We start from the raw sequence: 25,242 nt of genomic DNA, 5'->3' as shown, positions 1-25,242 counted from the left end.
TTAAATATATTGGTCACATATTGAGAAGATGGAAACTATTGGAAAAGACCCTGATGCTGGAAAAGATTTAAAGCAAAAGGAAAAGCGAACAGCAGAGAATGAAATTGATAGGCAGTAGCATGGAAGCAAAGAACACAAACTTGGACAGATTTTAAGAGATCATGGAAGAGAGAAGGCCTAGTATGCTCTAGTCCATAGGGTCTTGAGAAATCAAGAATTATTCAACAACAAGCAATAACACAGATATATAGACACAAATTTACTAGAGTTCATTTTTTTTGATAAATAACCTATTAGAACACGAAGGTAAGCATCAGAAACCACAGAAGAAAGTAAGATTCATAAGAATATTTGTGGTAGAAGAAAGAAGAAATGATGTAACAACATTCTCAAGATCTCTCTGAAGAACTTTGAATTGATTGCATGACATTGGAGACAGTATGGTGTGCCTGCTTCAAAGAAGGCACTGTTCTAGCAAGGCAGAATCATAGAAGCTTAAAAGAAATGTGAGATGTGCAAATTTGGAGACATCTCCACTCCAAATGCTCATGTGGACTATTACCTTTAATAGAGACCTCTGAGCTCCTAGTCTGACATGCCAGAATTGAATACAACACACCTTGATTCCAACATAGTGATATCATTTTGGTCCTCTTCAAGAACAGAGGCCAATAACCAACCAACCAACCACTTGACCACCTAATTGCCAAAGAGATCAGGGTTCTCTATCATTCAAAGGCTCTTGACCCTTCACCTCAAATAGCCTTTTTATCATTTATCCATTTCATGAATAACTCCAAAGAGGAGTAGGGGAGTGGAATGAAGGATAAAGACCAGTGGACCATTCTGACCATTGGTCAAAAGAGAACTCCCAGATAAAGTCCAACCTCCTTAGCCTATCATTTAAAAACCACCTTGACCTGGCCTCAAACATGATGTAACAGAAAGAGCATCTTACCCCTGCTCTGAAACCTTGATCATGTGGTATAATCACTAGTGCATTGGGCCTGGAGTAAGGAATACCTGAATTCAAATATGACCTCAGAGACTCATGTAGCTGAGTGACCCTAAACAAGTCACTTAACCTATTTATTTCATTTTCCTTATCTGTAAAATGTAAAAAGAAAATCTGTAAAATCTGTAAAAAAAAAATAATAGCACTTACCTCTCAGATGTTTTGTAAAGATCAAATGAAATATTATTACAAAATGTTGAGCATAGTTCCTGGTACATGTACTATATAAACATTAGCTATATTCATCATCATCATTATCATCATCATCATCATTATCATCATCACCATCACCATCATATCTCCCTGGACCTTGGTTTCTTCATCTGGAAAAGAGAGAAGGTCCCTTCCAGTTCTACAATCCTCCTTTTCAGCCTGTCTCCCCTCATGTACCCCATCCTTTGGCTGACTCTTTGTAGCCCTCCAAGCTTTTCTGACCCAATATCCAAGCCTGGGCTCAATGTTCTGTCTGGAGTATGCTTTCCTCCATATCCACAGGTCACAGTCCTACTCACATTCTTCAAAGAGCTTTCAGTTCAAAGACCACCTCCTCCTTTCAGGCTTCCCTTGTCTCACCCACCCACCCAAAACAACCAGAAGGACTCAATTCTTCCACCCTGATTCTGTAGTACTTTTTACCTCTCTAATTTCACTTAGCACAATCTCCTGTGGATCACTTGTGTCCATAATTGATCATCCTTATGAGACTGGTCATTGATTATTTACATATACAACAAAACCTGAAGATGTAGAGAATGAAATCCCAATGGAATGAATACTGGTGTTCTCCCCCATTTACTGCCTATAGCCACTGCCTTGTTGGCCTTCCTTTGGCAATAGTCAGAACTTTAGTACCAATCAGAATGAAAAGCACCAAACTGAGGCAGCTATGTATCAGAATAGATAAAGTATAGAGCTAGAAGTTTGGGCAACCTGAGTTCAAATTCAGATTTGTACATTTCCCAGCTGTATAATCCTAGACAAGTCACTCAACCTTCACTTTCTTCAACTGTAAAATGAAGATAATAATAATAGTACCTAGAGTTATTATAAGGATAAAATTAGATAATATTTGTAAATGGTAGACAATACCAGTTAATGTGTTGTTCAGTCCTTTCTGACTGTGACTTGTCTGACTCTTGGAAGAGGTTCTGGAATGGTTTGCTATTTCCTTCTCCAAATCATTTTACAGAAGAGGAAACTGAAGCAAATAGGATTAAGTTTTGACTTGCCCAAGATCACAAGCTTGTAAGAGTCTGAGGCCGAATTTGAACTCAAGTCTTCCTGACTCCAGGCCCTTCTCTCTATTCATTGTATCACCTAGCTGCCCAAGCTAACATCAGTACCAGAGAAATAGCCATCAGGCATTGCCCCTGCATCCTAAGATCACTGGACTTTTTCACGTTTCTTGGAGCTGAATCCTCCAATATATATATATATATATATATATATATATATATATATATATATATATATATATATATATATATATGTATACATATGTATATACATATATATATACATATATATATACATATATATATATATGTATGTATGTTTTTTCCTCTTCCAAATAGAATGCAATCTCCTTGAGAGAGAGAATTGTTTTACTTTTCTGTTTTTATCACTAGCCCTTAGAACATAGAAAGTGCTTTATAAATTCTTTTTTTTAATTTCCACTTTAAGATTTACTTTCCTTAAAACCTATGAGGTAGGTCTATTACAAATTATCATTCCCATTTTCCATAGAAGAAAACTGAGACTCAGAGAGGTTGTCTGCCTCTAGCCCCTAAACATGTCAGAGTCAGAATTTGAATACAGATCTTCTAATTATAGGTATACCACTTTTTCCTTTTTCTCCAAGATACTTCTTAGTAAACTTTTTGATGAAGCAAATTAAACTGTTTTCTAAAATGAAATTTGGAAGTGCTCTGGGTATATTGTTTAGTCATATTCAGATTCTCTTTTCTACATTAGTCACATTGGCTATCAAATACACCCTGCTTTGCAATTGCCCCTCTACTGACTGATTGCACCTCTCAGGGATCTGGTTGTCAATGCTAGTCCTTTGTTTTGGAAGAGGATCAATGGCCTGGGGAGAGTGATGTCTTGACTTGCAAGTGAATTGGTTTTAAGTGAGGCAGGGCTTTGCAAAGTCATCAGCTTCACTCTCTTCTTCAAGTTCATCTGAGTGTAGTGACAAGAAATAAGGTCAAGACAACTGGAGATGACTCCAGATGCCATGGGAGATGTTGGCTTTTTTCAAGTGAAGGTCTTCCCACATCTCAGTTAATTTGAGGCATCATCCATAAGGCTAGGTAAAAAAATGAGGCAAAAAAGATAGTCTAGTTTGCTTACTCAAAAAACAAAGAAAAAATCAATTGGGAGTGGTTGGTTAGTTCTTTTCCTTCATTATCAAAGAAGACCAAAATAATATGACTATGTTTGAGACAAGTTACAGTGTTTCCAGAAGACTGTGGCTGATCAGATCAAGAATGCTCTACTACAGGTTGGGCACAAATAGACCATGTGAACACCTGGGGTGCTTACTCTAAACTTGCAGATTTCATATTTCCATTGAACGGCTTCAACTCTGCCTTCCTCATAGAGGGCAGCATCCTCACTGAGGAGAGCATACCATGCTGGGTGGTCCTGTGCCAGTGTCTCCCATGCTGCACAATCAATTCTCAAGTTCTTTTGTCCTGGTATCACTTCTTCTGGCCCCCTTGTAGGCACTTTCCCTGTATGGGTTCTCTATAAAATAGTCTTTTTGGCAAGCATATGTCTGGCATTCTAACAACATGTCCAGTTCATTGCTCAAGAAAAAGAACTCAGTGTCTGGTATCTTCTCCTGCTAGGTGATCTTCAGAATCTTCCTAAGACAATTTAAATGGAAGCAATTCAGTTTCCAGATATGGTAGACTGTTCAGGTTTCACAGGCATCCTAGCAGTGAGGTCAGCATAATGACTCTGCAGACCTTCAGTTTGGTAATAAGTCTAATACCTCTTCTCTCCCAAACTTCCTTTTGTCAACCTCATTGTCAACGTGTACCTCCTTGGAAAGGATAGAAATATAGTGGTCATATCACTTTCTAAAAAGTTGTCATGCCCTACCTCAAGAACCTTTGGTGGCTTTTTTCCTGTCTTCAGGATAAAATAGAAACACCTAAGCTAGACATTTAAAACCTTTCATAATCTAATTCCAATCTATCTTTCCATACTTATTCCCCCCATGCCTGGAAACTCCTACTTTCTCACTTCCACCTCTTAGTTTTCTTCAAAGTTCAACTCAGATGCCATGCTCAGATGGGCAGGCTTTCCTAATCCCTCCTCAAACTATCTCACACTTACTTCTCTGTCCAAATGTTCTATCCATGCAATGAAATATAAGGTCTTTAAATAAAAGTTCTATTTTGTCATGTGTACAGTCAACATCTGGCCATCTTGGAATCCCCTGGCCAGAAAGAATATATGTCATCAATGTCAGATGGGAGATTTGGTAAGCAAAATATCTCTCTCTCTCTCTCTCTCTCTCTCTCTCTCTCTCTCTCTCTCTCTCTCTCCCCCTCCCTCCCTCCCTCCCTCTCTCCCCCCTCTCCCTCTCTCTCTCTCCCCCCTCTCTCTCCCTCCCCCCCGTGTGTGTGTGTGTGTGTGTGTATCTATGTGTATATGTGTCTCTCTCCCCCCTTTTTTACCTGTTGACCTTTGACAATTTCTGCTTCCCAAGTCATGATCAAAATAATCTTTCTCCTCATAGGTTGAGCCTGATGCTTTGACTAGAGACTTCAAGGGAAGAGGTAGAATGGAAAATATTAGCTCTATCCATAAAAGAGTGGGGGCCAAACAGAATGAGTAAATAGTTCCCTTCCGCCAATCTCCAACCCACAACCGCTATTACTTTATCAACCTAATTCAAGTTACTATATGAACTTAAAAGCATTTAAGTGGGATTTGTTAAAATATATATTCTGCCCTTCAAATTTTTCAACATTTCAGCCCATCTTCCTTCCAATTCCAATATATAAAAATGTATAACCATAACTCCAAACAGCAGATGGTGACAATGATATTTTGCTCATGGTTCCATTTGGAGTTTCCCAGTTTGGCCATTTGGATATGCTCCCTCCCTTTACATTTCCAGTTCCTGCTGTTGTGCCCTACTTAAAAATCATCTGCTCTTTTCCCTTTTAATGCCCTAGTTACATTTGGTACCTTCTAACTTTCCTTTCATCTCTGTTAATTATAAAGAATGCCAAGTCACACAAAATCTTGAGCCCGAAGCTTAACTACAGACAGAAGAGTCATAACTAAAACATTTTTAACCCAGGGCAAAAATATTGCTGGAAGAGGGATGCATTTGTACCAAGAGAAAAGTGAATGGTCCCAACCTGGAGAATGGAGGTGAATGGCAGGTGAAGAAGCACCACAGTACAGGCAGTACAGTACAATCTGCTCCATACTACAACCCATATCAATAGAGGAATGAAGAAATTGATAACTCTATGCTAATTACTGATCTGACAGACTACAAAATTTTTCTGAAAATGAAGAACAGCATCATATATATGTGTGTGTGTATGTATACATATATATAATATAATTCTAGACACGTTAATTATCATGAAGAACTTTCTATCTGCCAATATGGCATGGTGGATAGTAAGATAAAATTGTAATAAATATAATCTGAGTTCAAACTTTGCCTTGGTCATGTGGCCTTAGGCAAGTCGCTCAACCTCTTTGTGTCTCATTTTCCCTAATTGCAAAATATCATAGCTAGAATACTTACCTTTCCAGTTTATTGAAGCAACCATTCAAAAAAAGTATAACTTTAAAGTTATTTTAAAAGCATAACTTTAAAGCATCATATGAATGTCAATTACAATTTTGGTATAGCAAAAAAAAGTCGTGGACTAAGGGGACTGAGCAATCTGATATCTGAAGATATCTGAATTCTGCCACCAACTTATGGTAGGACTTTAGGGTGAGACTTGCTTTAATTTAACTGATGAATTTGGTTTTACTATAGCAGAAAACAAAAATAAACAAAAGAGAAGCCAGGGTCTTACTTCCTGAAAGCTATTAAAGAAAAACACCCTTATGCTATTTCATTCTGGCTGTTGTGAAAGATTCAGTGTTCTAACTCTGAGCATGGTATACCAAACTTGGTGTGTTCATTGTATTCAATGTGAATACTGTTGTATTTTAATCACTGCTGCCTTTATTTATACAGTTATTCTCACTGTGTGCCTTGATTTGGTTCTGTTTTTCTCACTCTGCTACTTCATGTAAGTATCCACCTTTGGTGTATACCTTTACCCAACTTTTATTTGGGACTCTAAGAAGCTGTGGTATATACAGATGGACTAAACCAGAGATAAAATCTGTCAGTGAGTAGGGGAATGTCTTCTTGAAGGATGTGAAGACTCTCCCTGATGGAATGGGCGAATGAGAACAATTTGTTTCAAAGACCAAGAAGGCAGCTGAAGCAGGCACTGATACCCTTAGAGCTTGTTTAGGCATTAAAAACATCAAGGTCATCCACTTCATCCCAAACCATCACCAGTTCTCTTGACTTTTGCCCTGTCACTCACTGGACTTTGATGACTCAGGAAAGAGATGACTGTGAAACTCTGCCTCACTTAAATCCAATTCACAAGCAAATTTACTCATCTATAAAATGATAGGACTAGGCTGAATGACTTGAAAGTTTCCTTCTTTCTCTTGTATTCTCTAACTCTTTGAATGATTATTGATTGATGGCCAAAATAAGATTCCAGATTCAATTCCTGATTCCAAGAGATTTCAATGATGTCAGAGGAGACTACATACTCACATACCCCATCTTAAGAAGGCTCCATGCAACAATTAATATTACCTTTGATTTAGATCTCATATATGGGTAGAATCTAATACCCTGGCAGAAATAAAGACAGTGCATACTTTTATTTTACTTTGGGTGTTTTTCTATCATAAGAATAGTGTGATTCCCAATAGTACCCTAAGTCTACTAGATAGAACAATCAATATGTACAGTAGGAAATGAGTGCAACTCACTCAGAGACAGCATTGGAACCTTACATCTCCTCTATAAAATGGAGGATTTCCTACATTTATTTTTGGTGGCATTTATTAGATAGCTGGTTCATGGGGTGAAGCTATGTGGGTTAACTTTCTCATTGTTTTCTTATGTGATGATGCTCTGGGTCTGAAAATCTTGTCACCTACTTGAATAGTCATATGAAGGAAGAATTTGACAATAAGGATGCATTCCTATCAATCACATGGTACCAGCTACAGGTAGTCTTTCATTAGTCATCCACCAAGATTACTACTAAGTAGAGGGCAACCAATGGTGTATTAACCCTATGTAAAATGATAGCCCTTTGGCCCTAGAAAGGCAGACACTTAAACAATTCTCTAACAACATCTAGTCAACAAACCAGATCGAGGCAAGGCATACTCTATCACCTCTTTGAGTCCAGCTTCCAACCTCTTAAAGATTGAGGAATCCTTTACTTGGTGTGCAGACTGGCAAAGAGAGCCAAGGTAGATAGTGTCCTATTGAATGGAGTCAAGAGATATCTCAGGAGAGAAGTATTATCCTCACTTGAGGCACAGAATGAAGGACACTCCCCAAAATCCTCTGCCATTGCAGTCCTCATTTGATCAAATCTATTACCCAATGACCCAATGATATCATATTAAATCCTATCCCAGGTGTTAACACAGACTATTTGTGCCCAGCCGGTGGTAGAGCATTCTGAGTTCATATTTGTATGATCTGCCACAGTCAGACACATTTGCCCCTAACAAAGTGATGTTGTTTTGGTCTTCTTCAATAACCAAGGACAAAAACCAAGGAATCATATTAAATAAACTAATGAAGGCCATCAGAGTGACAGAAACCACTGAGATTCAGAAAAATTTAACTGTTCAAGTGCTGAAGAAGTCTTTGACTGGATTTAGTAATTCTTGACCATCAAAATCATACTGTTACTGTCACTAATGTTACTTTTTGAAAACAGACATTTGTGTTGATGTTGTTGGAGTTGTGAATTATTCTCCAACTGCTCTCCAACCATTGTAGAGAACAATCTAAAACTATGCCCAAAGGAGAATCAAACTGTGCATACCTTCTGATTCAACAATATCACTTTTAGGTACGTATCCCAAAGAGTTCATTGAAAAGGAGATAGGACATATATGTACAAAAATATTTATAGAAGCTCTTTTTTGTGATGGCAAAGAATTGAAAATTCTTTGGAACTGAGGGGATGCCCATCAGTTAGGGAATGGATGGTGAATGTAATGAAATACTATTGTGCCATAAAAAATAATGAGCAAACAATTTTCAGAAAAACCTGATCTTATCTGAATTGATGCTGAATGAAGTGAATAGAACCAAGAAAACATTATACACAGTAAAAGCAACATTGTACCATGATTAGCAAATGAAAGCTATTCTTGGCAATACAATTATCCAAGACAACTGTAAAAGATAGATGATGGAAAATGTTATCCACATCCTGAGGAAAAAAATAGGTAGAGTCTAAATGCAAATCAAAGCATGCTATTTTTCACTTTCTTTAGAGTTCTTGTGTTTTTTCTTTTATTCTATTTCTTATGTAATCTATATCAAATTGTTTGCTGTCTTGGAGAGGAAGGAGAGGAGGGAAGAAAGGCAAAAATTCTGTAATTCATAGTCTTATAAAAAATGAATGTTGAAAATTGCCTTTACATATAACTGGAAAAAATAAAATACTACTTTAAAAAATAAAAATAGAGATTCAGTTTTTTAATCAACCAGAGTGTGGAAAATTGAAAAGTATCAAATAAATAGAATGTCATTGTTATTTGATTACAGATGATCCAGGTAAAAAGTAGGTCCTTGGTCCAGGAAGGTTAGAACATGTACAGTAATACAATGATAATTGTAGGCTCTGGGAACCTGAGAACCAACTAAATAGTTAAATTTAGCCTACTAAAATATTGCTAAAGGTTTATGTAAGTTTGGTGCCCAGGGTCATACCAACTATTTTAAAGGAGAAAGTGAGCTCCTCAAGATCAACTCTAGTGATATAACATTTTTAGAAATCACCAAGATTTGGAGATCAGAGAAACTGAACTGTTATCTATGATTCACTGCTAGCCAGTCATTAGCTTGGACTGAAGAATTATAAAAACCATCAATTCTAGGGGCCCCTAGGTGGTGCAGTGGATAGAGCACTGGCCCTGGAGTCAAGAGTCCCTGAGTTCAAATCTGGCCTCAGACACTTAATAATTACCTAGCTGTGTGGCCTTGGGCAAGCCACTTAACCCCATTGCCTTTGCAGAAACCTAAAAACAAAAAACAAAAAAACAAACACATCAATTCCAGTAGTCAGGGATCATCTTTATAATGACATTATACTCAATGATTCAGCCCATTCTTCAAGTCCCCATGGGGATAGGGACTAAACAGGGGAAAGGAAAAGGAAGGAGTGAGGTTAGTCACTCTGACAAATTAGAAGCATAGGTAGGGGAGAAGTGGAAATTAAAGTGAAAAACTATTGGGGAAGATGAAAAATGGGGGGAGAGAGAGAGACCATCTCCAAAGATATGGGAAAATGTTACTATTGTGTTGCTAAAGGTCAAAAGGTAGTTGAAAGGATAATGCAGTAGGAGGACATCATTGGTGATCACACTTTGAGTTTTATGTTTACTTCTTTAGTTTTATTAATGGAGGAGAAATGGAAAGACATGTGTAAGTGATAACATGGGAAAATACAATTATATATGAGCTCTGTCAGTGTTCTAAGGGAGTTCTGTTTATCTTTGTTTTATTTTTTGTTTTGTGTTTGACCTAGGGTCTGACCTCAGTCTAGTGAGATCTTTCTTTGTATGTGTGAAGTGATTGATCTGAGATAAGCAGATATAAGTATATCCCCCCTCTACACACACACACACACACACACACACACACACACACACGATTGTCTTTGTTTGGGAAACGCCCCACCCCTAGATCTAGCCATTCTGAGTTCCATATAAAATCCAAGATTTTAGAACTAGTGTAACATCCAACACCAATTAACTATTTTTTAAGATAAGGAAATTCAATACCAGAGAGAATAAGTTGTATGCCCTGGGTCTTATAGGTAACGAGGGTAGGATGCAAATGGTAAATCAAATTTCTCTTTCCACTATACCATGCTATCACAATGCAGTCTTGAGTAAATTATTTTATAGAAAGAGAAAGAGAACAGAAGGGAGAAAGACAGAATGAGAGTAAGGAGAAAAAAACAAGAGTGCTGCTTAGTGTTAGTTAAGTTGCTAAGTTGATTAGTTTAGCCTAACTCTTGTTACAAGGGAATGGGAATGTATACAGAAATGACTGTATTGTAAAAACAATAGGCATCATACCCTTTAATCCAGCAATAACACTACTGGGTCTATACCCTGAAGAGATCATGAAAAAGGGTTAAAAACATCACTTGTACAAAAATATTCACAGCAGCCATGTTTGTGGTGGCAAAGAATTGGAAACTGAGTGATTGTGCATTAACTGGGGAAAGGCTGAACAAATTGTGGCATATGTACATTATGGAACACTATTGTTCTGTTAGAAACCAGGAGGGATGGGAATTCAGAGAAGCTTGGAAGGATTTGCATAAACTGATGGTGAATGAGATGAGTAGAACAGAAGAATATTGTACACCCTAACAGTAACATGGGTGTGATGATCAACCTTAATGGACTTGCTCATTTTATCAAAGCAATAATCAGGGACAATTTTAGGGTATCTGCAATGGAGAATAACATCTGTAGCCAAAGAAAGAATTATGGAGTTTAAACAAAGACCAAAGACCTTTAATTTTTTTTAAAGAAAGGTATTATGTAACTTTGCTACCTCTTATATTTTATTTTTTCCTTAAGTATGATTTCTCTCTCAACCCATTCAATTTTGATCAATGTATAGCACTGGAAACAACATAAAAACTATCAGACTGCCTTCTGAGGGGTGGGGGAAGGGAAGCAAGATTGGGGTGAAATTGTAAAACTCAAAAAAAAAAGAAAAAAGAAAAATCAAAAGGCACCAATGAAAAAATTTAAAAGAAGAAAAAGTAAGAGGGAGAGGGAAAAAGAAAAAAGAAAAAGAAGAAAGAAAGAAAGAAAGAAAGAAAGAAAGAAAGAAAGAAAGAAAGAAAGGAAGGAAGAAAGAACAAAAGAAAGAACGAAAGAAAGAAAGAAAGAAAGAAAGAAAGAAAGAAAGAAAGAAAGAAAGAAAGAAAGAAAGGGGAAAGGATAAAGGGAGGGAGAGAGGGAAGGGATGGAAGGTCAAATGAACAAAATAGTCACATTATTATTTTTTGTGGTAGTAAAGATCTAGAAACACAATCAGGGAAACAAACTTTGAAATACAACCATAAAGGCATATTATTGTCCTGTAAGAAATTATAAATATATGAAGAATTCAAAGAACCTTTGGAAGACTTAAATGAACTGATTTGGAGTGAAATAAATGCATCACAACTATAAAAATAAAAATGAAAAGAATAATAAAACAAAGCTGAATATAGTTATAATACCCAACCTAGGCCTCAGAGAAAAGGTGAAGCAACACACCTCTATAAACCAATTTTTATTTAAAGACCATGGATATGGGATGTTACCTATGCTGTCAGAACTGTCATGGACAAGTCTGGCTTCTCTGCTTTTCATTGCTACAAAGGAAAACTGAGGATTGGGAGGAAGGAAGAATTTTAACTTGAAACAAATGTGATATAAAAACAAAAATATCAACAAAACTTTTTCAAAAAATTAGTCACAAACAAAACTCATCTTTTTCCTCAGTACAACAGAAATATACAAGCCACCTCTTGCTTGCAGACACCAGCAATAAATGGTATAGTATATTTGGATCCATCTCCCTGACACAGCTCTGTTGGCATCTCCCCAAGATGTGCATCTCCACTGAACACAACTCATCTGTTAAGCACAAATTCCCTATAATATATTCAGAATTGAGTGTGATATCCTTTCCATGAGAATTAAATTTTAATTGACTCCTAAATATACACATCACACTTATTTACTAATTATAGAATCAGGTAGGAAACCAGACCATGGAAAGGCACACTTAGCTCTGAGGGGTTTTTCCTCTATAAAGAAGGTTTTACTGTGCTCAGGGTCAGCACTGTACAGGTATGAAGTGGGTTCTGCCACTTCAGGGATATGCTAAACAACCTTCTCCCATCTGCTAGGGGTACTTAAAATCCCACTTAATAGAAGATAGAACCTTTCTTTCCATGTTAGTAATCATGGGATAATAGATCCAGAGATAGAAATAACCTCAGAGGCAATCTATTCTAAACCCATATCTCTCCCATTTTATAAATGAGGAAACTGAAACCCAGGGGAAATTAAATGCCTTGTCCAAGCTAATCATCAAAGTTGGGATTTTGATCCAGACATGACTGAGATTTATAGGACAAATCTCTTGGAGAGGGAGCATAGAGACTTAAGAGTCACACTTAGGCCAAGGATCCTGATATCAAAGCCTTTTCTAAAAGCAAGTCTATATGAGGAAGGGGAAACAATACAGGATACTGGGAACCTGAAATGGCTGGGAAAGACTTGGGGCAGGAGAGAGGATAGTGTGGGAACTATATGATAAAAGACCAGAAAAGTAATCAAAAAGGAATGATTGTGGGGGAAACCAAAGACAAACCAGTAACTTCACCATATTACTAAGGACTGACCTATACACCCCTCTTCAAGCCCACCCAGTCTTCATCCTTTGAAAGGCAAGAAGAGAAGCAAAGGGCATGATTAGGTTTGAACCCCTGGGGCAGTCCTGCTTCTTTACTGGAGGACAACTCAGGAGACAGGCAGGGTAGATAGGAGCAGCTCAGAACAGAACCCACTTGGACTGTTTTCCCCTCCTTTGTCATTACAGCTGGGTCTGTACCTGGTGCTGGTGTCACTGCTGCTCTGCAATGCTCTGTCTTCCGTGACATTTGAGGGCCCGCTGGTCCAGTTGGCCATCTCCTCCCCACTGTGCCAGCTAAACTGCAGTCCTCTGATAAGAAAATGAGGCAGGTGATATTTTATCTCATCCATTGGCTTAACTCTTTCAGCTGGAGTCCCATGTTTTTTCATTTGCAAGGGCAGATGTTATACATCCCCCATGGTTATATGCTTCATAAGAATCCTTTACTTTTCTCCATTAGCTTATACCCCACAAACCCTACACAGACATGTTTGTCTGAAAGCAGGTGGCTTGGGAAAACCCATTTTACAGAGGAGGAAGCAGAAGCACAGAGATTGTGACTATTTACCATGGTTCAGTGCAAATGGTATTGTATTTTAATATCCATCTCATTATATAGAGAAATTTATCTAGATGTAAATTAAGTTCTCTAGTCCTGTGCCCTCCAGTCTAGATTCCAGACACATTTCTCCCAATGTTCTGAAATAAAGACAATCTCAATTTTCAGAAGCAACCTGCAAATGTGTCCATTTCTGTATCTATAAATAAAAACATTTTCTGATTCAAACAGATTCACATATAACTAAGGAGGGCCCTTTATGTTTTTAATCTATGATCTTATGATCCTAACATAGATTTCAAAATAGAAGGAACCCTAAACATCATCAGTTCACCTTATTTTACAGATGGGAAAACTGAGTCCCATGATACTGTTTTCCCCTGGTTCTCTTCTGTCTTCTTGGTCTTTTTTGCTGATTCTTCATCCATGCTTTACCCACTAATTTTGAGTATTCACCAAACCCCTATCCTGAGCCCTCTTCTCTTTTCCCTCTATACTAGCTCTCCTGGTGATCTAATCACTTATCTTCCTGCAGATAATTTCCAGATTTACATATGTAAAATCCTAGTCTCTCTTTCCCAAGCTAGTCACACATCATCAATTACATCTAGAATATATCAAACCAAAAGTTCTTAGACACATCAACCTCAACAAATCCAAAACAGAATCCGTTATCCTCCCTACCTCAAACCCTCTCCTCTTTTGGGGTACCCTATCACTATCAAGAGCACCACCACCCTAGTCACCTAGCCCTACAATCTCAGTATCATTTTCACCTCCACATTCCCATTTGTTGCCAAATCTTACTATTTCTACTTTCTTAATATCTCTCATGTTCTTCTCTTCTCTCTAGTCACACCATAGGTCAAGCCCCCATTGCTTCTTTCTCAACAGAGTATGTAATAGCCCTCTCATTAATTAACCTGGACCTTCTCAATCCCAGATTCTTAGAGCTAGAAGGCCATATGAGGTCCAACTTTCTCATTGTACAGATGAAGATGAAGACAAAGGCTTATAGAGGTTCATTGATTTGCCCAAAGCTACATAGGTAAAAAATGGCAGAGGTAGGATTCAAATTGAGAAAACCTGGCTACAAACAATATATCCACTATATCATACTGTCTTAAAGGAACAAAAGAACATCAAGATGCTGAGAAATGTTGAGAACAGGCCTTAGATGTGGGGGCACAGGGAAGAGAGGAGCCGATTATACCAATGTATGGAGACAGGAGAGGTCAGGACAGAAAGAGAAGTCAATAAGGGTCCCATGGCAAGATGAATAAAGTAAAAGACCTTAACTACCCTACCACACCAGGCTAACTGTTTCTTGCTCTGTCTATCTATCTATCCTTTCCCAGCAAAATCATGACCCAGAAATGACTCTCAAATTTTTTTTAATTTCATCATATTTTCATCTATAACTACCATTTTTGGTATTCTTCAGAATCTGAAATTAAAATCCACTGTGTACTGCTGTTTAAAGTGAGAGTTGCAAACTGGAGTCGATATGCTTTAAAATTCTATTTTCAGATTGTTAAGATTTTTAAAAGTACAAGGAAGGGAACATGGTATAGTCAAATGAGAACTAGGCCAGGGTTAAGGAGGCATTCCCTAAATCTAGCCTAAAGCATATCAGCTGATCTTTTCTCCACCTGGGTTTTCTCATCTATAAAATGAAGGTGTTGGACTAGATAAGACCTCTGGAAGTCCTATATAAATTCTAAAAAACTTCTATGAATTCTCAGTCTGGAAGAATGAATCTCTATTGTTAACATTTCAGGCCCCCAAAAAACCAAGATAATGGAGGAGATATCTAAGGTCAAAGACTCCTCTCTCCCAACAGGGCAGCCAACCTCTTTGCTGATGAATGTGGAAGTCTTGGAATGGAGGGAGGTGGATGGCTCCCCTTCTCAATCTCAATACGGTCAAGATTGGAGGACCTGGCTCTTATTTCTGTTTCCTAAAAGGAAATGGGATGTTTCCTACATACCGAGTTGGAGGATCCTGAACGTGCATACCACGTGTCCTCAAGTAACCCAGAAAAAATATTGGCTGAGAAGCAAGTAAGCGGCAAATGCCAAGGAAGTGACTAAAGCCCATTGGGACCAAAATAGCCACAGCATCCTTTAATCCTTGTGCCAGGCTGTAGAATCATTTTTGCCAATGGTAACTTCCTAATCCTCCCTGTCTGCCTCCCTCTAGAACATAAGGCCAGGAAGAACTAGATGCTGGCTGCATTCTGCAGCAAAAGGCTCTTAGCTAGCCTCCCCCATCAATTATGTACTAAAAGAACACTAAATTTGGAGTCAGGAGAATCACATTCCAGTCCTAGCTCTACCAATTGAGAAAGTTATTTAAGTCCTAAGGGGTTTCAGTTTAGCCATCTAATGAACATAGAGAGGCAAAGTGCTGCAGTATATAAAACTGACCTTAGAGTCTGGAAGATCTGGGTTCAAGTCTCTCCTCTAATACATCCTGACTATATGACTAGGCCAAGTCTTATAAATCTCTCTGCAAAAGGCAACTAATTCTCCAAGAGGTTAAATTGTAGGCTAACCACTGATCTACATTTATAAAGGGAGATTTGGAACATGTTCACTGAACAGATGTGTCCACAGAACTAGACCAAAGAACCAAATTAAAGGAGTAAAAATGAGTGTAGAGCAACCTAGTAGAGATAAGTGTGGGTGAGAGAAAACAGTCTTTCTACCAAATCTATTTTAATTTGGGCAGCTAGGTGGTGCAGTGAAGAGAGCACTGGACTGAGAATCAGGAAGACTTAGCTTCTGAGTTCAAATGTGGCCTCAGATATTTACTAGTTGGGTGACCCTGGGAAAGTCGATTAATCCTATTTGACTCAGTTTCTCATCTGTAAAATGAACTTCAGAAGGAAATGGCAAACTATTCCAATATCTCTCTCTCTACCAAGAATACCCCATTTGGGATCAGAGTTGGATATGACTGAAATGATTTAACAGCAAGGATATCAATTCTATTTGCCTAGAATAGATGATTATGATGGCTTAAAGTTACAATAGTTTCCTCATCATGTTTTCATTACTTCCTTTTTCATTTAGGACCTCTGGCTAACTAGTAAAAATAAGTTCATTGGTAAAGGTTTGGAAGCTATGGTTTCAAATAGATTCTGACCTAAAAAATATCTGGAAATTGGAGTATCTAACCTAGAATCAAAAGAAAAAGAAAAACTTCCTTCCTATTATTATCCTGGAGGATACTAATATTGATATTTAACCTGCACTACATGATTACCATAAGGAAAGTGTTATATAAACACTTTGTAAAGTACTATAATGGTAAACATGAACTCAATATTGTTAGAGATCACCACCTGCCCGATGCATCCACGCAGCCTATTTTGATAGTGTCATTTACCTATTCAGAAAACTTCAACAGCTCCCCTTTGGCTACAAAATAAATCCCATCTCAACTTGGAATTCAAGAACCTCCACTATCTGACCCCAACCTACCTTATATCACACAACTGACCCACATTTGATTCCTACAACACTGATCACTTTACCGGTCTCCTAAACATGTTATATGCATTCTGATCTCTAAATCTTTATTCATAATATTCTCAATGCCTGAAATGCCTTCTACAATTGTTTCAATTCTATTCATCTTAAGAACCAAGGATGTGTAATAAGACTTGCATTTATTTTGTTTTTAAGTTTTTTGCAATCATCAAAAATCTTCCTTCTTTCACTTTCATTGCCCTTTCCTTCCTCCATCCCACCCCACTAAGAAAGAACATATAACAAATCTTGTCTTTGCCATGTGCTATCTGTGTGACATTGGGCTAGCCATTTTCCCTCAGTGAGCCTCAATTTCCTCATCAGTAAAAGGAAGTTGGCAAATAAAATAATGTTTAAAGGTCCCTAAGATTCTGGCTCTGAGCATGAGATCTCACTGAAATCAATACTCCTCATCTCAGCCCATAAGATCTCTCCCTCCTCTGAATTCCCAAAGAATTTATTATCCATACCCCTCATTTGGCACTATCTGCATACTTTTACTCATTTCTTTATGTATATATGTCCTGCCTTTCTGACTAGACTAAAAGATGTTGAGGCCAGGGTAGCTAGGTGGCACAATGGATAGAGCACCTGGAGTCAGGAGTACCTGAGTTCAAATCAGACCTAGCTGTGTGGCCTTGGGCAAGCCACTTAACTCCATTGCCTTGCAAAAAACCTAAAAAAAAAAAATTGAGACCAGATGCTGTCTCATAATTTTTTGCATCCCTTAGACCTGTGGTATCTTAGTAGGAATTTGTGGATGATAGTGAGAACCAGATAGGGCAAATAACTTGCCCATGGTAGCAGAGCATGTTGAAGCAGGCTTTAAAGGGGTTTTTGTTTTGTTTTGTTTTTTGGAGAACAGGAAGAACAATAGAGAATTCAATGTCCTAAAACTCAACACTCCTAAATCCTATTCAAATATTTTACACCTCATTCCTGTCTAGAAGGGAGTTCAGGAACAATTCTCCAAAAGGAAGGAGGAGTAACAACTGAGTTATGAGCCAGAGATCTAATCACAGATTAAATCTGAGGAATAGTGAGGGTACTGTGCTCACAGAGACAGAACTTTCAAACTTTCTGGTACACAAGTGTTTATAACTTGTAGCTTCAAAAGTCTGGGATATTCTACAGACATTGGATTTCAGGCAGAGTAGGTAGTCATCTATCTACACAGTATGATTTTTTTTTAGAGATTCTAGGAAGACCCTATTCAAAAATATCTCCCATCTTAGCTCCCTAGTGAACCAGTTCAACTCTACACTGTCCTGTTCTCTTGAGTCCCTTGCCTGTCTCCTATCACTAAACTTGCCCTGCAAATCCTCTGCCTTAGGTAATTTCCACCATTCACTCAAGTGTTGCTGAATGAAGTTGGAGAAAATCAGGAAACCATGCTGACTGGGTATCGTACGGAATTCTGTTACATTGCCTCAACTAGGCAGAAGGCAATTCTTTTGTGCTTACCTAATTAACTCTCTAACCCACTCATCTCAGGTGCTCTTCCAAACCTTTGCATTCCTCTTTAAACTTCCCGTGGAAGGGAGTTCTCCTTGCTGAAAATTTTCCATCACATTTCTCTGAAAAAATTAAGACCATTTGCTGAGAGCACTCTCATCTCCCCTCCTCATCTTACATCACTCAGATATCTTCTGTCATTATCTCTCCCTGTCATTCAGGAAAAGTATGCCCTCCTCTTTGACAAGGTCAATCCCTTACAAACTGGTGATGCCATCCCACCTTTTCCAACAGATTTCCCCTTCTATCATTCCCATTTATCTTCAATTTCTCCCTGTCTACTGGATGCTTCCCTATTGCCTACAAATATGTCTGTCTCCCCTCACTTAACCCATTTTCCACAAAAGACCATCTTGAATCTCTCTTCTCTTTTGCTGCTAAACTCCTTGAAAACAGTCATCTACACAGATGGCCCTTTTCACTATCTTCTTTTATTTTATTTTTTAATTTGTGGTTTTTGCAAGGAAATAGGGTTAAATTGCCCAAGGTCACACAGCTAAGTAAGTATTAAGGATCTGAGGCCAAAATGGAACTCAGACAGCTATTCACTTAGCTGCCCCCTTTCATTCTCTCTTGTTTTTTCCTTTGTTTGTTTGCTTGTTTTGTTTTGCAAGGCTTTAGGATTACTTGACTTGCCCAAGGTCAGACAGCTAGATAATTATTAAGTGTCTGAATTCATATTTGAACTCAGGTCCTCTGATTCCAGGATCTGTGCTCTATCCACTGGACCAAATAGCTGCCCCTCATTCTCTTCTTATTAAAACTAATCTCTCCAAGAGACTTTTTAATTGCCAAATCTAATGACCTTTTCTCAAACTTCAACCTTCTTAATCTCTCTGTCACTTTTGATACTCTTCTCTCTGATACTCTCTTCTCTCTAGATTTTCATGACACAGTCCTCTCCTGGTTCCCCTCCTACCTGCCTGATTGCTCTCTCAGTCTCTTTTGCTGGATCTTTATCCAGGTCACCAATTAATTCTGGGTATCCTATACAGCTCTGTCCCAGAACTTCTTATTCTTTATATGGTTTCTCTTATTCTTTTATACTATGTCTCTCATGGATTCAATTATCATTTCAATGCTAATCATTCTGAAATCTACTTTTCAGTCCTAACCTCTCATCTTACTTCCAGGCTTTCATCTCCAACTCCCTATTGGACATGTCGAAATGAATAAACCATAGATATCTTAAATGCAACAAGTTCAAAAATAGAACTCATTATCTTTCCCCAAAAACTCTCCCTCCTTCTTAACTTTTCTATTACTAGTGAGGGTACCACCATCCTGTCAGTAACTCAGTTTCATAACTAGGTTCAGGGACCTGGTTTCAAATCCTGCTTCTGACATTTTCTACAAGTATGACCTTGGGAAATTCACATAACTTTCCTGGTTCTCATTTACCTCCTTTGTCTCAATGAGGAGGTTGGATTAGATTACCTCTTCCAGTTCTCTTCTAGTTCAATGAAATTTAGAGGCAGAAAATTTGACTTTGAATCCAGGATCTTTCTTTTAATTTGACTTTCAATTCTCTCAGCCTCAATTTCCTCATTTGTAAAATGAGAGGATGAACCAAATCAGTGAACCATACAGATTTCTGGGGGAAATGGGATTGGGAGGTGCAATGAGGAATTATTCACTAATCAGTAAACATACTTTCTAAAGGCTGAAAAAATTTTATCTTACATTTTAAGTATCCCTAATTTCAGATATTTATGTTGTGATTAATGAAATGCAAATTCATTTAAAAGTATGATTAGATTTATTTTAGTTTCATCATTTTTTTAAAAATCAATGATACTGATAATAAAACATTTATCATGTGGAGGAGGTCTGCAAAACTGATGTTAAAAGAGGTCCTTTATATTGCTACTCTTCTCTGGATTTCCTTCAGATCTATGACATCTTTCTTCAGTCACCTGCTCCCTTTCACTGACCTTAAATCTTCCCCATTTATTTAACTTCCCTTCATCATGTGGCCTCCATAACCTCCTACCTTCCTGTCAACCTACCCACAAACCCTCTCTGGGACACAGACATTGAACCCGCATCTCCTGATTCAATGGCTCTCTTCAAGAATCTATGGTAGTGGGGGTGTGTCCAAATCTTCATGACCCCTTTTGGGGTTTTCTTGGCAAAGATACTTGAGTGGTTTATTGTTTCTTTCTCAAGATCATTTTACAGATGGGAAAACTGAGGCAAACAGGGATAAGTGACTTGCCCATGATCACCCAGCTAGTAAGTAACATTTATACTGATAGGTAACAGAAACTAGGTGTCCAGGTTGGCAGAGGAGATAGTCCTTGGTCAGATCACACCTGGCATAATGGGTTCCCTTAAGAATATATGAACTCGGGGCGGCTAGGTGGCACAGTGGATAGAGCACAGGCCCTGGAGTCAGGAGTACCTGAGTTCAAATCTGACCTCAGACATTTAATAATTACCTAGCTGTGTGGTCTTGGGCAAGCCACTTTACCCCATTGCCTTGCAAAAAAAAACTTAAAAAAAAAAAGAAAGAAACAAAGTTGCCTGGGGCAGATATAAGTGAAGAGAGTTATGCAGCTTTTATCAGAGTAAAAATCTAAGCCTGGGGGTTTTCTTCTCCAAATCTTAATTTCCCAATACCCCACCTCTACTGTGTGACCTCAAATTCCTTTAGTGCCCACAATGGCAGAGGAGGGAGCACTTGGTCAGATCACACCTAGCATATTTGTTCCCTTCAGAAGAATCTTGGGCAAACTGGAAAGTATCCACACAAGATAGCTGACCATAGCGAAGTAGACTCAAAATCATGCCATGCAAAGTTTGAGCAAAGGAACTAGATTTGTTTAACCTGGAAAAGAGAGGATTTCAAGAGGTATTCTTCCCTCCATCGTATATCTGAAGAGCTGCTTTGGGGAAGGGGGATCAGGTGTGCTATTTTGTAGCTTTGGAATAGATAAACAATTTTTAAATGTGTGCCAGACATGCTAAGCACTTCTGCAACTATTATCTCATAGATCTTCATAACAATTCTGAGAGGTCATTGGTATTATGATCTCCTTTTTATAATTGAGGACACTGAGGCAGGGAGAAGCTACATGTCTTGCCCTGTGTCTCGAAGCTAGTAAGTGTCCCAGCCTGGATTTTGACTCTTGTCTTTCTGACTCTAGGACTAGGACTTTATCACCATTACCTAGCTGCCTCGACAAAACAAAGTAGGAACAATGGTTTGACTTTATAGAGACACAGATTTCAGCTAGATAAGCACAACAGGCTACCAAGAGGTGGTAGATTTTCCAAAGCTGTAGTTTTTCATTGAGAGACTAGGTGACCATTAGCCAGAGATAAAGAAGAGGGGATTTCTGTTCAAGTGTGGATTCAACTAGATGATGCCCAAGCTTCCAATTCCTCAGAAATCTGGTGAACCTCTGGGCATGCATCAAACTCCCACTACTTATGCCCAGGGTCCTTAGAGATTTGGTGTCAAAACTACCATAGCAGGTTAATCTATCATTAGACCCTTCTTGCTCCCAGATTTGGACATATCTTAGATACCCCAAAGTCCGACCTCCAGTGACTTGCTCTAAACTTGGAATTAGGGGAGCCAGTCTCTTCCTCTCGCCTACCCTTCTCACCACCACCTCCCCCCTCAGCTTCAGCTTTTCACACCCAAATGAAAGAGGAAATGCCACAGCAGCTGTGAAAGACTCTCAGTGGTGGTTTATGGAAGTAATTACCGGGTTCTGAGTGTTCCTTGCCAGTTCTTGCTCCTGACTCACTATCTGACTCAGAATTATTTTTTCTATATAGAAAAAAAGTTATGTGTGCTTTTTTTCTCTCATTGAGCTTATAGAAGAGCTTTGGGAAAGGTAGGATATGGAGATAGCATAATTAATTCAAGGGTGAGTTTGATGGCCAGCACAGGAAGAATACTCTTTACTCAGTACAAAGGAAATGATTCCTTACAACCCAGGCAGGATGGAACCACTCCAGGGGAAGGAAAGAAAGAAGATGGATTCAAGTGTTTAAGTGGATGAGAAACTTTCAATACTTTCCATTCCTCCTCTGAAGTTCTCTTCATAATGGTGAGTCAGTGAGCCTGGATTTTCTAGTCTGTGCCACCAGGATACAACCTCTAGCAGATCCTACCAACCTGGACTTAGTGACAGACTATTCATCTGATGTCCAAGAATCAGTCTTGATTCTTGCTGCCACTAGGCCATTTTTTTTTTCACAACTACTCACAAATTCTTCCAAGGCACAGAGGGTCATGATTTTCCATCTCTGAAGAGAGAATCCACAAAGATGAAAACAAAATTGAGAAGTATTGAAATAAGAAGGATTTTAATCCAGATCCTGCTACACAGGGAGTTAAGACCTAAGGTCCTTCTCTGAATGATGATCTAGGGCTGAGATTTAGGAAAGTGGATTCAAAGTCCTGGTTCTTTTGGCTCCAGTTTTCTCAACTATCAAAAAAAAAAAAGAGATGTTGGGCTCAATTTCTTTTGAGTTCAAAAATTATTCTATGATCTTGAGAGTAACTTAGGAAGGCATTGCTGCCCAAAGTTCTAAGTGCATTCTTGCTTGAATCCAAAGAGGTTAGGAATGGCAGGGGATAAGGGCCCAGAGAGAACTGAGGAATATTAGCAAGGACAAGGTTTTTAATTTTCATGAGAAGCACTGGAAATTAGGGGGATGGGAAAGAGAGGGAACCATTAGGAAGAAAGAAGCATCATCTAAAGGGATTGCAAAGTCTTTACTCATAAATATTGGTAGATGAACTTAAGGAGTCTCTTTCCTGGCCTGCCTGACTCCAATCTCTTCCTCATCTAGTCCTTCCTACACATTGTAGAATGTGCCTGAAGTGGTCAGTAAAGAATTACTGGCTTCTACTGATGATGATATTAGACTTTCTTATGTTTGGATGCAATAAGGTGTATAGTGAAGGGTACATTGGACCTTTATAATGAGAACCTAAGTGAGAGATTGAGCAATACTCAAGAAATGAGATTCTGAAGACTCAAGAAAAAATTATTCTGTAAAGGAGGAAAGAGGAGAATAGTATAAAGAGACCAATGTGGTCAAAAAGGGAGTTCATCAACCAGTTTAAAGGACAAATGCAGAATGCAGAAGCAAGAAATTTGCAACAAATATAAAATGATAATATGTTCCTCTAAAACTGATGCCAGAAACTCTAAAGTGAGTAAATGAATCTGGCAATGAACAACAAAAACAACAAAAGGAGGTTGTTCAACTCTGTTGGGGCCAAGAAGAGAAATAGAGAAGAGAGGGGACTACTTGCGGTTGAACAATAAGAGGATGATAATTGGTGTTGAGAAAGCTTAACTACTTAACACTGACTTTGTTTTTGTTGTCCTTTCCAAAATTACCAAAGTGCTACCTCTAATGCCTTACGATGCCACAGAGGTAATTCTGGGTTCTCAAAGTCTATTCCAATGGGATACAAGTTTCAGATTCTACCATTCTGAAAAGTTTGTATCATTCAGGGACTGATTATATCTACTGTCCTCAAATCTAGCCTAGTGAAGTATGGAGAAGTTCCTCACTAATTGGACAATCATTAAATAAGGTCTTCTTTGGTCATGGCAACCCATGAAACAGAAAAACAAACAAAAATGAATGAATGAATAAGTATTTATTTTATTAACATTTGTTATTATGATGATGATGATGATGATGATGATGATGATGATGATGAAAAGCACTGGCTAAGCCCTCAGACTACATAGAAAAGACAGCCCCCATTGTCTTCCATGGTCTTTAGACCACTAGACTGTATAGTGGATAGAGGGCAAGTTACTTAACCTCTGTCCCAGTTTTCTTATCTGTAAAATAGAGATAATGGCACCTACCTCCAGGTTCTTGTGAAGATCAAATGAAGTAATATTGTAAAGGTCTTTATAAATTTGAAGTACTATAAAAATGCTAGCTATTATTATTACTATTATAGAATAGACTTAAGTTCTATGGAGCTCCAAGGTTTATGCCATGACAGTGGCAGAAAGCTAAAGAAGGGAGCAGAAAATAATAAGAATCACTGTTTTTGGACCATTGTCTTGTTGACACTCTTAATGAAACAATCCTTTTCAAGGACCAAAAAAAAATCGACATATTACTATTCAGGCTCAATCAATGAAATGAACTTTAAAAAATGTTGATGGTTATTTATCAGCATAATTGGTTCATTTGTAATGCTAGGTGTTTTGTTTTATGCATTTGAAAACATTATTCTGAAAAAGGGTCAATGGACTTCACTGAACTTCCAAAGGGATCCAGGACACAAAAGGTTGAATAAGAACCCCTGAGAAACTGAATCATAAATACTAGCATTCTCACTATAAGTGAGACCACAAGTCATAAAGACATTGCAGATAAACAGAAGTATGGCTCCTGAGTTCTCCTTGGTCTGTCAAATAAAAAGGTTGGTTTCATTGTGCATCCAAAAGCATGATAAGAATAATTTAGTAGGGTATTTGATCATCTCCCTTGCTTGTGGTGCTCATGATAAGCAGATGTGAAAAGTCTACCATAAAGATCATTTCAGTTTATATGCCATAATCTGTTGTAGGACATGAGGAGGAAAAAAAATTCTATGAAGAATTCAAAAAGATATTCTAAGTTAATTCAATATATAATTTTATTTTCAGTGACTATGGTGTTAAAATGGACTTGGGAAGACTGATATAAAAATATGTTGGAAAATATAATTCAAGAGGAAGAAATTAAAAAGATCAGAGACTTGTTTGAGTACTTGGAAGTGTCACCTCTACCAAACAGTAATAATATTAATACTAATGCTGAAATATTGTGACAAGTAGCAGATGACATAATAAAGGACAAACAAATTACATTTTAATATTTTTAA

The 25,242-nt window shown here is 38.0% G+C and overlaps 1 protein-coding gene across 2 annotated transcripts in view; it reads right to left on the bottom strand.

Moving 5' to 3' along the window:
• ST8SIA5 (ST8 alpha-N-acetyl-neuraminide alpha-2,8-sialyltransferase 5) overlaps positions 1 to 25,242 on the bottom strand; it is a 143,220-nt gene that overhangs the window by 102,268 nt on the left and 15,710 nt on the right. The window contains exon 2 of one of the 2 annotated variants that reach the window (XM_074208591.1): positions 12,966 to 13,076. The exons of the other annotated variant lie outside the window; for it this stretch is intronic. Within the exon in view, the coding sequence (XP_074064692.1) occupies positions 12,966 to 13,076 (111 nt within the window). The remainder of the gene's footprint in view (positions 1 to 12,965; positions 13,077 to 25,242) is intronic. 2 annotated transcript variants of the gene reach the window in all.

Source organism: Macrotis lagotis, chromosome X (genome assembly GCF_037893015.1).
Source record: "Macrotis lagotis isolate mMagLag1 chromosome X, bilby.v1.9.chrom.fasta, whole genome shotgun sequence".
Taxonomy (NCBI): domain Eukaryota; kingdom Metazoa; phylum Chordata; class Mammalia; order Peramelemorphia; family Peramelidae; genus Macrotis; species Macrotis lagotis.
Note: the sequence above shows the minus strand (reverse complement) of the source record. Positions and strands in the feature narration are given on the sequence as shown.